The sequence below is a fragment of the Nomascus leucogenys genome, chromosome 19 (genome assembly GCF_006542625.1).
Source record: "Nomascus leucogenys isolate Asia chromosome 19, Asia_NLE_v1, whole genome shotgun sequence".
Lineage (NCBI taxonomy): Eukaryota > Metazoa > Chordata > Mammalia > Primates > Hylobatidae > Nomascus > Nomascus leucogenys.
Window position 1 is genome coordinate 76226918 of NC_044399.1, and position 13898 is coordinate 76240815.

The 13898-nt window shown below is 43.8% G+C and overlaps 1 protein-coding gene across 2 annotated transcripts in view; it reads left to right on the top strand.

The window, feature by feature from the left end:
* The window catches only part of YWHAE (tyrosine 3-monooxygenase/tryptophan 5-monooxygenase activation protein epsilon), a 58852-nt gene extending 47282 nt beyond the window's left edge, over positions 1 to 11570 (top strand). For both annotated transcript variants that reach the window (XM_003280326.4, XM_030799972.1), the window contains 2 exons: positions 2548 to 2684; positions 10612 to 11570. In XM_003280326.4, the coding sequence (XP_003280374.1) occupies positions 2548 to 2684; positions 10612 to 10664 (190 nt within the window). In that variant the 3' untranslated portion in view covers positions 10665 to 11570. The remainder of the gene's footprint in view (positions 1 to 2547; positions 2685 to 10611) is intronic.
* Positions 11571 to 13898: the final 2328 nt, after the last annotated feature.

Here is a 13898-nt window from a genome sequence, read left to right on the forward strand (position 1 = left end):
CACCTTAAGTGATCCAGCCACCTCGGCCTCCCAAAGTGCTGAGATTATAGGCGTGAGCCACTGCACCTGGCCTGTTTTAAATTTTTACAGTAAATATTGCAGTAGCAAAATGGTTTCTTTTTCTTTTTCTTTTTCTTTTTTTTTTTGACAGAGTCTCACTCTGTCACCACGGCTGGAGTGCAGTGGCGTGATCTCAGCTCACTGAAAGCTAAGCCTCCTGGGTTCAGGCCATTCTCTCGCCTCAGCCTCCCAAGTAGCTGGGACTACAGGCGCCCGCCACCATGCCCAGCTAATTTTTTTTGTATTTTTAATAGAAACTGGGTTTCCCTGTGTTAGCCAGGATGGTCTGGATCTCCTGACCTCGTGATCTGCCCTCCTCTGCCTCCCAAAGTGCTGGGATTACAGGCGTGAGCCACCGCGCCCGACCCCTTTTGGTTTTTTTATGTGTTTGTTTGGTTGGTTTGAGGACCACTACTTAAGCAAAGTAGGGTTTTAAGTGAAAGCCTTTCAAAGTTTGAGGAAAGGGGATTAACTGATACATTGGAACTTCAATGTTGACTATTACAGGCATGCTTCACTGTGCTTGACTGATTTTTTTTTTTTTTTTTTTGGCATTTTTAGTAGAGACAGGTTTTCACCATCTTGGTCAGGCTGGTCTCCAACTCCTGACCTCAGGTGATCCACCCGCCTCAGCCTCCCAGAGTGCTGGGATTATAGGCGTGAGCCACTGCGCTCGGCCAATCTGAAAACATTCTAAATGGCTAGTTGAGTTTGTCCAGATAGGGATCGTAAATGAAGAAGCTGTGTGGCTATTTAGCTAATACTGGTGGTTGCACCTTTCCTTGTCAGACTCCAGTCTAGCTGTCCCACATGTAGCTCCAGTTTAAAGTCACTTCCATGCCATGCCTTTGCTCATGCTTTTGCTTAAACCTGAAGTGTGTTTTGTTTTCTCCTGATCTATTAAGGTGAGTTCAAATTTGACTTTCCCATTAATTGCTCCTCCTTCTGGGTCCCTGAAATACTTTATTTGGAATAGCACTTCATTCTTCTTCTTCTTTTGTTTTTGTGCTCTCTTGCCCAGGCTGGAGTGCAGTGGCACAATTTCACCTCACTGCAACCTCTGCCTCCGAGGTTCAAGGGATTCTTTTGCCTCAGTCTCCTGAGTAGCTGGGATTATAGGCATACGCCACCACGCCCGGCTAATTTTTTGTGTTTTTAATAGGTTTTGCCATGGTGGCCTGGCTGGTCTTGAACTCCTGGCCTCAAGTGATCTGCCCACATGCATCAGCCACCCAAAGTGTGCTGATTACAGGCATGAGCCACCACACCCAGCCTCCTCCTCCTTTTAAAATAGTTATGTATTTGTCCACCCTCCATTTCTTAATTTTTTTTTTTTTTGAGACGGAGTCTGGCTATGTCACCCAGGTTGGAGTGCAGTGGCACGATCTCGGCTCACTGCAAGCTCCGCCTCCTGGGTTCACGCCATTCTCCTGCCTCAGCCTCTCCGAGTAGCTGGGACTACAGGCGCCCGCCACCACGCCCGGCTAATTTTTTGTATTTTTAGTAGAGATGGGGTTTCACCGTGGTCTCGATCTCCTGACCTCGTGATCCGCCTGCCTCGGCCTCCCAAAGTGCTGGGATTACAGGCGAGAGCCACCGCGCCCGGCCTCCATTTCTTAATTTTTAAGTTGATGTGGACTTAGATTATGTCTCTCTCATTTTTTTTCTATTGGTATATCGTATCGTTTGTTGGACATAGTACACAGTACTAAGTGTGGATTTTCTTTTAAAACTGTAAATGGCTTACATAATCACATTTCCATGGCGTCTGTGTTGCCTTTTATTTTCTTTGCTTCCCTGCCTCCATTAACATGAAATTAAATTTTGTTAAACTTTGAGGTATTGTCCAAGATTTTCTTTTTGCATTAATACTTTGTTAAATATCTCATGCTTGTAATCCCAGCACTTTGGGAGGCTGAGGCGGGTGGATCACGAGGTCAGAAGAACAAGACCATCCTGGCTAACACGGTGAAACCCTGCCTCCACCAAAAATATAAAAACAAATTAGCCGGGTGTGGTGGCGGGCGCATGTAGTCCCAGCTACTTGGGAGGCTGAGGCAGGAGAATGGCATGAAACCTGGGAGGCAGAGCTTAAAGTGAGCCTAGATCGTGCCACTGCACTCCAGCCTGGGCAACAGAGTGAGACTCCGTCTTAAAAAAAAAAAAAACAACTTTATGAAATAAGTGATCTATTGACTAGAACTTGGAGGTATATTTTTTGGTGATGGTTTAGGATGGAATTTGTTCTGTGTATTTTATTAGTCAATATATATATTGTAGCATATCAGTAGCAGGCTTAAAGCATAGTAAGAAGTAGTGCTCCACATACCTTTAAGTTAATTTTTATTGTATTTGCTTTTTCTTTGTGTTATCATTTGTCACTATTACACACTGGAATAACTGAAGAAAAGATTGATGTCTAACATGTCATTTCTAATTCTGATTTTGGACTTAATTTTTATAATACTTCTATTTAAATACCTTTAGGTTGGCAAAAGCAGCTTTTGATGATGCAATTGCAGAACTGGATACGCTGAGTGAAGAAAGCTATAAGGACTCTACACTTATCATGCAGTTGTTACGTGATAATCTGACACTATGGACTTCAGACATGCAGGGTGATGGTAAGCAAACACTCAGTGAAACAGGCATCTCTTTCAGTTGCAGGATTTGTTTTTACTGTCTTTAGACATTCCTTGGCTTATCGTTACATCAAGCTACAATTTAGACTCACCACTTGCCCTGTATGAAATTTTAATTGCTGCCTTTATAGGAAATGGTGCTACAGTACCGAGTTCCATTTTGGGGGACTTAGTTTGGCTCTTCCTTTACACTGTTTCAAAGGTTGAGGCAGGAAAAGTGGAGAGCAAGCAGTTTATTTTATCTTCGTTCACATTCAATTTTAGGGGGCTGAAGTTAACTGTATTTAAATCCAGATGGTATCAGTAGGTATTTATGAAGTTTTTCTCTTTGTTGAAATACTTTATCTGAAAGGGAACTAGTTTCCCATTTCCCTCTGGGATTCTGTAGAGAAATTGAACCCTGTCTCTACTAAAAATACAAAAAAATTAGCCGGGCGTGGTGGCGGGCGCCTGTAGTCCCAGCTACTCAGAGAGGCTGAGGCAGGAAAATGGCGTGAACCCGGGAGGCGGAGCTTGCAGTGAGCCGAGATTGTGCCACTGCACTCCAGCCTGGGCGACAGAGCGAGACTCTGTCTCAAAAAAAAAAGAATGTTTCTTAGGCTGTGCTGGGCGTGGTGGCTGATGCCTGTAATCCCAGCATTTTGGGAGGCTGTGGAAGGTGGATCACGAGGTCAGGAGATCGAGACCATCCTGGCTAACCCGAGGAAACCCCGTCTCTACTAAATATACAAAAAATTAGCCAGGCGTGGTGGCCGGCTCCTGTAGTCCCAGCTACTCAGGAGGCTGAGGCTGGAGAATTGCCTAAACCCAGGAGGCGGAGGTTGCAGTGAGCTGAGATATGCCGTTGCACTCCAGCCTGGGCTACAGAGGGAGACTCTATCTAAAAAAAAAAAAAAAAAAAAAAAAAAAGAATGTTTCTTAAGCTGAAACGTAAAACGTATGTCGCATTGCCTGAGGCTATCTGTAGTTTCTGTTGGAGAGACGGACCTGCTGTATTGTCTTTGGAAGTGTTATACTTTTTGAAAATGCTTCTGAAAGTGGGCATGTATGTGTCTTTTCTCTGGAAGGATCAAATCAGATTTGTGACTTGGGTTATGGTACTAAACTGAGAATTAGGTGACTCAGCTTTTAACACTTACTAGCTCTATGATATGTTTAGGATTTGACTAGATCAGGATTGGCGTGAGATATTCACATACGTAGGACTGACTTACACACTTGCAACAGTGCCAGATGGAGCCTCAGAACACTTCCCAGTGCAGCATTTCAGGCAGCTACTCCCAGCCCTTGGGACTCAGAAACAATTTACCAACTCTGAACAAGTGGCTTCCAGCTTGAAAATCTATCCTACACCGGTTGCAGTGGCTTGTGCCTGTAAAACCAGCACTTTGGGAGGCCAAGGTGGGAAGATGCTTGAGCCTAGGAGTTCAAGACCAGCCTGGGCAACATAGTAAGACCCTGTCTTTAAATAAAAAAAAAAAGAAAAAAGCCGGGTGTAGTGGTATGTGCCTGTAATCCCAGCTGATTTCGAGGCTGAGGCAGGAGAATTGCTTGAACCCAGGAGGTGGAGGTTGCAGTGAGCTGAGATCACGCCAGTGCACTGTAGCCTGGGTGACAGAGCGAGGCTTCATAGAACAAGACTTTGTCTCGAAAACAAACAAAAAAAACCAGCCAGGTGTGACAACGCATGCTTCTCAGACGGCTGAGGTTGGGGGATCTTGAGGTTACAGTGAGCTTCGATTGCGCCACTGCATTCTAACCTGGATGACTGAACGAGATGCCATCTCTTAAGGGAAAAAAAAAAAGTTTTAACGACAACTATGAAGAAGAATGGCCAAACAGCTGTGGACTCCTAACAGTCATCCCCAGCTCAGATACTAGTATCTCTCTGTCTGTTGATGGAAAGCATGCGGATAGTTTCGGGAGCGGGATTGACTTCAGGAAATGATATACATCTCACCTCTGGGGACATGTTTTTGAGAGTAAAAGTAATAAGTAATGAAAGTGACCTGAGCTGAAAGTTTTGTGTGTGTGTGTGTGTGTTTTATTTTTTATTTTTATTTTTTTGAGATGGAGTTTTGCTCTTGTTGCCCAGGCTGGAGTGCAATGGCGCTATCTCAGTCACTGCAGCCTACGCCTCCTGGGTTCAAGTGATTCTCCTGCCTCATCCTCCGTAGTAGCTGGGACTACAGGTGTCTGCCACCACTCCTAGCTAATTTTTTGTATTTTTAATAGAGACGGGGGTTCCACTGTGTTGGCCAGGCTGATCTCGAACTCCTGACCTCGTGATCTACCCATCTCGGCCTCCCATAGCGCTGGGATTACAGGTATGAGCCACTGCGCCTGGCTGATGTTTTGTTTTGTTTTGTGAGACGGAGTCTCTCCCTGTCGCCCAGGTCAGAATGCAATGGTGCGATCTTGGCTCACTGCAACCTTCGCCTCCTGGGTTCAAGGGATTCTCCTGCCTCAGCCTCCTGAGTAGCTGGGATTACAGGCATGCGCCACCATGCCCAGCTAGTTTTTGTTTTGTTTAGTAGAGACAGGGTTTCACCATGTTGGCCAGGCTGGTCTCGAACTCCTGACCTCGTGGTCTACCTGCCTCGGCCTCCCAAAGGCCTTGGATTACAGGCATGAGCCACTGCGCCTGGCCATTTTCTAAAAATTATTATTATTTTAATAAAAACATGCCGGGCACAGTGGCTCATGCCTGTAATCCCAGCAGTTTGGGAGGCCGAAGTGGACGGATCACCTGAGGTCGGGAGTTCGAGACCAGCCTGACCAACATGGAGAAATGCTATCTCTACTAAAAACAACAAAAATTAGCCAGGCGTGGTGTCGGGCACCTGTAATCCCGGCTACTCAGGAGGCTGAGACAGGAGAATCACTTGAACCCGGGAGGTAGAGGTTGCAGTGAGCCAAGATTGCTCCATTGCACTCCAGCCTGGGCAACAGGAACAAAACTCCGTCTCAAAGAAAAAAAACAAAACAAAAAAACACATTTGATGCCAACTCATAACCAAGTCTGGATTACTTCTGTAGCTCATTATCACTGATAACCAAGAGTTGATTAATCAAAGTAGACTACCTGTGAGTCTACGTACAGAACTAAAGATAATCCTTATTCTTGGTTGTCGAGTACAGTTTTAGGAAATGGATCATCTTAAAATAGGGTAATACGGCCTTGCGCAGTGGCTCACACCTGTAATCCCAGCACTTTGAGAGGCCGAGGCGGGCGGATCACCTGAGGTCAGGAGTTCGAGACCAGCCTGACCAACATGGAGAAACCCCATCTCTACCAAAAATACAGAATTAGCCAGGCGTCTTGTCACATGTCTGTAATCCTAGCTACTGGGGAGGCTGAGGCAGGAGAATCGCTTGAACCTGGGAGTTGGAGGTTGAGATCAATTGAGATCGCACCTTTGCACTCCAGCCTGGGCAACGAGAGAAACTTCGTCCAAAAAAAAAAAAAAAATACAAGGTAATACCTTTGCAGTTTTTAAAAATCTAGTGAAATTCGGCTGGGCGCAGTTGCTTACGCCTGTAATCCTAGCACTTTGGGAGGCTGAGGCGGGTGGATCACGAGGTCAGAAGATCGAGACCATTCTGGCTAACACAGTGAAACCCCTTCTCTACTAAAAATACAAAAAAAATTTGGCAGGCGTGGTGGTGGTGGGCGTCTGTAGTCCCATTTACTCGGGAGGCTGAGGCAGGAGAATGGGGTGAACCCAGAGGGGGAGCTTGCAGTCAGTAGAGATTGCGCTACTGCACTCCAACCTGGGAGACAGAGCAAGACTCCGTCTCAAAAAAAAAATAATAATAATCTTGTGAAATTCATTTGCGTTCAATACCTTATTGAGTCTGTAAATCAGTTGATTAAATTTGGTTAAGCAGATTAATTTTTACTTAATTTTTATTAGGTGAAATACTTTTATTTATATAATGTTTCTAGTCATGAAATAGTTCAACAGTGAAAAATTCAGGTGGTCTGTTCACATTCTGGTACAACTAGCAAACTCTGAATACAACAGTTGTGGGTACAAAGAAATTGTTCATCAGTTTGAGAAGTTGAATTTGTCAAAAAGAGTTCTTGAGATGGAGTATCAGTCTGTTGCCCAGGGTGGAGTATAGTGGCGCAGTCTCTGCTCACTGCAACCTCCACCTCCCAGGTTCAAGTGATTCTTCTGCCTCAGCCTCTCTGAGTTGCTGGGACTACAGGTGCCCACCACCACGCCTCGCAATAATTTGTATTTTCGGTAGAGACAGGGTTTCCCCATGTTAGCCCGGATGGTCTTAATCTCCTAACCTCGTGATCCACCTTCCTGGGCCTCCCAAACTGCTGGGGTTACAGGCCCGGGCCACCGCACCTGGTCTAGTATTACATTTTTTTTTTTTCCCCCAAGACAGAGTCTGCTTTGTTGCCAAGGCTGGAGTGCAGTGGTGCTATCTTGGCTCACTGCAAGCTCCGCCTCCTGGGTTCCCGTCATTCTCCTGCCTCAGCCTCCCTGGTAGCTGGGACTACAGGCACCCGCCACCATGCCCGGCTAAATTTTTTGTATATTTAATAGAGGCGGGGTTTCACTGTGTTAGCCAGGATGGTCTCGATCTGCTGACCTCGTGATCTGCCCGCCTCGGCCTCCCAAAATGCTAGGATTACAGGCGTGAGCCACCGTGCCCGGCCTACATTTTTTAATAAATTGGTTTTGAAACTGCAGTGGTGCCTGCCTGTAATCTCAGCTGTTCAGCAAGGTGAGGCAGAAGGATCACTTGAGCCCAGGAGTTTTGACACCAGCTTGGGCAACATAAAACTTCATCTCACAGAATAAAATACTGCTTTTGTGACTTGGGTTCTGTGGTGAATATAGGAGAATCGTCATGAAATCGGCGGTTTATTAGGATGCATTTCGTTTGATTAGATTTTTTTGTTTTTTTAAAGAGACAGGGTCTTTATGTCTTTTAACTTCAGAATATGTTAATGTCTGTCCCAGCATGTTGGAACATAATTTCTTTAAAGGAGGAGGGATCATTGCTTTTTCTCAAGTGATTTTAGTCCCTTTATCCTGTGGTAAGAGGATTGTTTCATATACGAATCCATAGATAGGAAATACGTGTTCTCCCTGCCTGTTCCTCTCTCTCCAAAATGTAGATACACTGGGCAAAGAAACATACCCAAGGAATCCTTTTTCCCCTAATATCTGTATGCCTTTCAAGAGGATATTACTTCCTTCTCAAAGTAGAAGGGTGGAGGAGTAGACAGATTGTTTCTTAGAGTGAAGTTTATACGAAATAAAAAGACCAAAGTCTGGCTCCTGTATCATTGATGTTTTCCTTTGTCCTGCTCTGTTGTTTTATTTTTCTTGTAATGTTGCTTTCATATGATTGTTCTCCCTCCCTTTTTCCTTGCAATATAGATTCCTAAAGGAAAACCCAACTCTTCCTTTCCTAAAAACTCTACTTTGTAAGTCATGTTCATGGCACAGTGAATTCCGCGTTCAGTTTTGGTTCTTCACTAATCATGCCTGCGTATGATCGTCCCGTTGCTTACAGACTCTTGCCTGTTCCACCTTCCAGGGCGCTGACCTAAGCCTTTTCCGGCCTGCTCCTCCTGCCTACTGTGGTTGGATGTGATGTATATGACAGTGACATTTTTATGCCAAAGTTACTTGGAACTTCTGGCACATCTCATGGTTGCTTACGAGCGAGTTGCGTTCTAGTGTTGTGTGTTAATGATATTTTGGCAGTGATTTGCTGTTAGTGAGAGTGAATGTTCCTATCATGTTTCCTGCGTTTGAATATATTATTGTCCTTTGGGGAACAGTTGGGTGCCCATCAGTTCTTTCATCCCTAAGCAATTTTTTTTTGTCTTTGCATGTTTTTTTTTCTGTATTATGGATTAAGGATCTTTATGTATCTTAAGTAGTTTTTAAATTTTATACATTTTTTTGAGACGGAGTTTTGCTCTTGTTGCCCAGGCTGGAGTGCAGTGGCACCATCTTGGCTCACTGCAACCTCTGCCTCCTGGGTTCAAGCCATTCTCCTGCCTCAGCCTCCTGAGTAGCTGGGATTACAGGCATGCGCCACCACGCCTGGCTAATTTTGTATTTTTAGTAGAGACAGGGTTTCTCCATGTTGGTCACGTTGGTCTCGATCTCTCAACCTCAGGTGATCCACCTGCCTCGGCGTCCCAAAGTGCTGAGATTACTGGCATGAGCCACCACGCCTGGCCAGTTTTTAAAACTTTTTAAAGACAGGGTCTTGCTTTGTCACCCAGCCTGGAGTGCAGTGGCATTCAAAGCTCACTGCAGAAATAGAACTCCCCCACCTCAGCCCCCCAAGTAGCTGGGACTAGAGACATGTGGCCTCATGCCCAGCGTACATAGTTTTTTTTTTTTTTTTTTTTTTTTTTTTTTTTTTTTTTTTTGAGACGGGATTGTCGCCCAGGCTGGAGTGCAATGGCGCAATCTTGGCTCACTGAAAGCTCCGCCTCCTGGGTTCACGCCATTCTCCTGCCTCCCGAGTAGCTGGGACTACAGGCGCCTGCCACCACGCCCAGCTAATTTTTATTTTTTTTTTTTTTTTTTTTTTTTTTTTTTTTTTGGATTTTTAGTAGAGGCGGGGTTTCACCGTGTTAGCCAGGATGGTCTTGATCTTCTGACCTCGTGATCTGCCCACCTCAGCCTCCCAAAGTGCTGGGATTACAGGTGTGAGCCACCGCGCCTGGCCTTATTTTTATTTTTTATAGAGACAGGTCTTCACTCTGTTGCTGAGGCTGTAAGTGGTTTTTTTGAAGTCACACATCAATGTCAAGCATTTCCATCACAGAAGAGATTTTAGGACTATCTTCACTGAAACCTTAATGCTGTGACATTTATCATTTTGAGATCTTTTAGGCTGTTTCAAAGCTGTACTCAGTGTAAATGCTTCAGTTTGGTGTTACTTGTCCATCCTAATTAAATAATTTAACAAGCATTATGAATGGATGGTCATTTGAACATTTATGATTCTTGGGTTGATTTCTCATTTATTTTGATTCAAACTAGTTAACTAGTAATTGTAAGTGGTTTTTTTAAAGTACAAGCGAATGTAACTTACCTGTTACATCATTTTTAAGGGAAAAGCCTGCATGCTTCTTTATTTTGGCTGACTTGGTTAATGCATACTAATAGGTAGATGACCCTCCAACCAATAGGCTGGCTTTCTATTGCATGTCATAGTGCAGTTGAAACTCCTTAGGGTAATCACCCTCTTTAAAGGCAAAAGACAAATAGCATGAGTGAAGTGGTCCAAATGCCATTCTTTAATAACCTCAGTGGTCTGATTTACTTTGCGCATGCTGTGTTTCACTCTGAAGTAAAATCTGATTATAGTTTGGTGTATCTGGCCAGGATACAAAAGGTGAAATATTTATAACAGCAGAACCCCACAATAAAATACTATAGAACTTCTTGGGAACAGTTTATTGCTCAGTTAACTTTTTGAAGCATTTCTGATAATTAGCTTGTGGGTAAATTAGATTTTACAAAAAGTTTGCAAAATACTCTTGATTCTTGAAGAGGTGAGGTTATTGAGAAAGAGTATTTTGACCCAAGATTTATGTGAAAGCTTGAACGTCATTTTAGTAAGATGGTTTCCTTGGCTGTATACTTTAAGAGCTTATTTAGCATAAAAACATTGAGTTGTACTGCGCATCAGTTTTTTTCATTCTGTTGACCAATAAATACTTTCAGGACCATAATCCCTTCTTGGCTTAGGCATCTCAGGTGTCAAGGATGATAGAAGTCCTTTGCCTGTGTTTAATACCAGTTGTAGCAAATAGAAGAGTCTTTATGCTTGGAATGACACCTTTGTTTGTGGCTGCCATAGCCTAATGTAGTCAATACGAAATAATTAACTTTTTTTCTTTTTTTAACAGGTGAAGAGCAGAATAAAGAAGTGCTGCAGGACGTGGAAGATGAAAATCAGTGAGACATAAGCCAACAAGAGAAACCATCTCTGACCACCCCCTCCTCCCCATCCCACCCCTTGGAAACTCCCCATTGTCACTGAGAACCACCAAATCTGACTTTTACATTTGGTCTCAGAATTTAGGTTCCTGCCCTGTTGTTTTTTTTTTTTTTTTTTTTTTTAAACAGTTTTCAAAAGTTATTAAAGGCAAGAGTGAATTTCTGTGGATTTTGCTGGTCCCAGCTTTTAGGTTCTTTAAGACACTAACAGGACTGCATAGAGGCTTTTTCAGCATTACTGTGTTGTCTCCGTGCCAGATGTGGTAAGATCACCATTAGCAATGGAAATGACATTTGAAAGCCATTAGACTTATAGGTGATGCAAGCATCTAAGAGAGAGGTTAATCACACTATGGAGGCATAAGTGGTATCAGTTTTCATTTTTCTAATTGTTTAAACTGTATTTTATACCAGTGTTTGAAATTGGGTGTTAGCTTGAGATGGTTAAAGGTTGTTTGGGGAGGGACTTTGTTGTAATGGTTTCGCCGTAAAAAATGTTTCAAACTCTCCTGAAATGTTGCTGAAAATCATGGTGCTGGTAACAGTTCAACAATCCGTGGCTGCTCATTCTTGCCTACTTTACTCTCCCACTGAAGCAGGTTAGCGTTGAAGGTGGTATGGAAAAGCCTGCATGCCTGTTCAATTCTTTGTTTCTTCTCCTTCCCCCTCCCCCTACCTCCTTCCCCTCACTCCTCCCCTCCTTCGCTCGCTCAACCTCTTTTGTTCAGTATGTGTAACTTGAAGCTAATTTGTACTACTGGATATCTGACTGGAGCCACAGATACAGAATCTGTATTGTTCTTACTGAAACACAGCATGGAATTAACATTAAACTTAAATAAAACAAACCTAAATTAAAAATGCCAAATATCATCACGCCTCCATCCTTTATACTTCTAAAATAAAATCTCTAGTCCAAACACACTGACAGTATTATGTTTGCCTGAATGTGAAATATTCCTTTTTTCTTCCATAAATAATTTGTTTGCTTCCCAAAGATGTATATTTTGGAAAAAAATTGCCTGTAGTCTGGTTGTGAAGAACACTGAGTTATTTGATGGCGTGTCTTGTCCTCCAGACCAGGCAGCAACATGGTATTTATTTTAATCATTAAAGTACAACATGAGTAGTACAAGGTGTAATTATGGATCATTTTCTAGCATAGTATTTTGTACAAGCAAGTAAGGCTGGATGCCTCATAATAATTCTTAGAGGTAAAACTGTGTGCCCTCTTCCTCCAGAGGCCAGTGGCAGTAGTGGAGAATTACTCAGTCCTTTCTTAGTAATCCATACATACATTATAGACAGCAGTATAGCAGTCTCCCTTCCCAGAAACACTCTGTATAAGAAGCTTCTTTCCATAAATAGTTTATACATCAATGTGTATAGATACCTAGTTACTGTAGATCTTTTTATGTTAGGCATTTAGATGTGTCTGATTCTGATTGCGTAACATTGATGTACACCTGATTTTGTTAAGACCAGTTTGCTCCTTTTGGGCAGGTGCTGCAGTAAATACCTTTGCAACAGTTTCTGCTTAAATATTTGTATATATCTGGAAGGTACATTTCTAGATTTCCTGTGGCAGTAAACATTTTTCAGTTGATAAATGCTTCTTCCTTGTCACACTTGTCTTCTAAAATTGGATGTTGAGACTGCAAGTTTACTCTCGGCTTTAAGTGTTAGTAGCAGAGATTTAGGAAATGAACAGATTAGCGATATCCTAGTAGTGTTTATCTTTAGTGAGTGCTGGCAATGAGAATAAACATGTTTTTGTGAGTTGCTTTTCCGAGAGATAGGGAGACCGTTGAATATAATCATATGCTGCTGTTTGGAGCAACCTCCAAGAAGCTTTCGAGTTGATTTGCTCTGTTTCCAGAACACCTGCTACACTTAAGGTCAAAATCCAAGGTATTTGTCAAGTCTGTTGCAGAGTTTAAAGAAACCACTCGACTGGGCGTGGTGGCTCACACATGTAATCCCTGCAATTTGAGAGGCCGAGGCGGGTGTATCACGAGGTCAGGAGATCGAGACCATCCTGGCTAACACGGTGACATCCCGTCTCTACTAAAAGTACAAAAAATTAGCTGGGGTTGGTGGCCAGAAGACTGTAGTCCCAGCTACTCGGGAGGCTGAGGCAGGAGAATGGCGTGAACCTGGGAGGCAGAGCTTGCAGTGAGCGGAGATCGTACCACACTAGCCTGGGAGACAGCAAGACTCCATCTCAAAAAAAAAAAAAACACTGATGAGATGCAGGGATTTGCTGCCACCACACTGAACACTAATGCGTGAACGGACTCGCAGAGTTCAGATGAGTACATGTAATGGGGGGTGTTAGGAAACAGCCTTGTGGAGGTGCTGCTGTTTTTTTATCTTGTAATGAGGCAATACCAGATATTAACTGTCTCAAGTTGGTTCACATGATTTTTGCTTTGTGAAAGGGTTTCTTAAGACTTTGAGTCAGCAGTTTCAAGATGCATGAGCATTTTCGAGAGGTGTGGCGATTTTTGGCAAGGCGAAAAAACAGAACCTGCGACCCAGAGAAACCTATAAAGGTAATTAGGAAAGAGGTGATTGGTACAGGTTTATAAGAAAGATCCTTACTGCCCGGGCGCTGGTGGCTCAGGCCTGTAATCCCAGCACTTTGGGAGGCTGCGGCGGGCGGATCACGAGGTCAAGAGATGGAGACCATCCTGGCCAACATGGTGAAACCCCGTCTCTACTAAAAATACAAAAATTAGCCGGGCGTGGTGGTGCGCGCCTGTACTCCCAGCTACTCGGGAGGCTGAGGCAGGAGAATCACTTGAACCTGGGAGGCAGAGGTTGCAATGAGCCGAGAGAACGCCACCGCATTCCAGCCTGGGCGACACAGTGAGGCACTCTCAAAAAAAAAGAAGGAAAGATCCTTATCGAAAATAGGCCGGGCGCGGTGGCTCACGCCTGTAATCCCAGCACTTTTGGAGTCTGGCAGGTGGGTCACGAGGTCAGCAGTTAGAGAACAGCCTGGACAACATGGTGAAACCGTCTCTAATAAAAAGAAAAAAAAGTTAGCCAGGCATGGTGGCGGGCGCCTGTAATTACACCCAGTGACTTGGGAGGCTGAGGCAGGAGAATCGCTGGAAACTGGAAGGCAGAGGTTGCAGTGAGCCGAGATCGCGCCACTGCACTCTAGCCTGGGCAGTAAGAGCAGAACTCC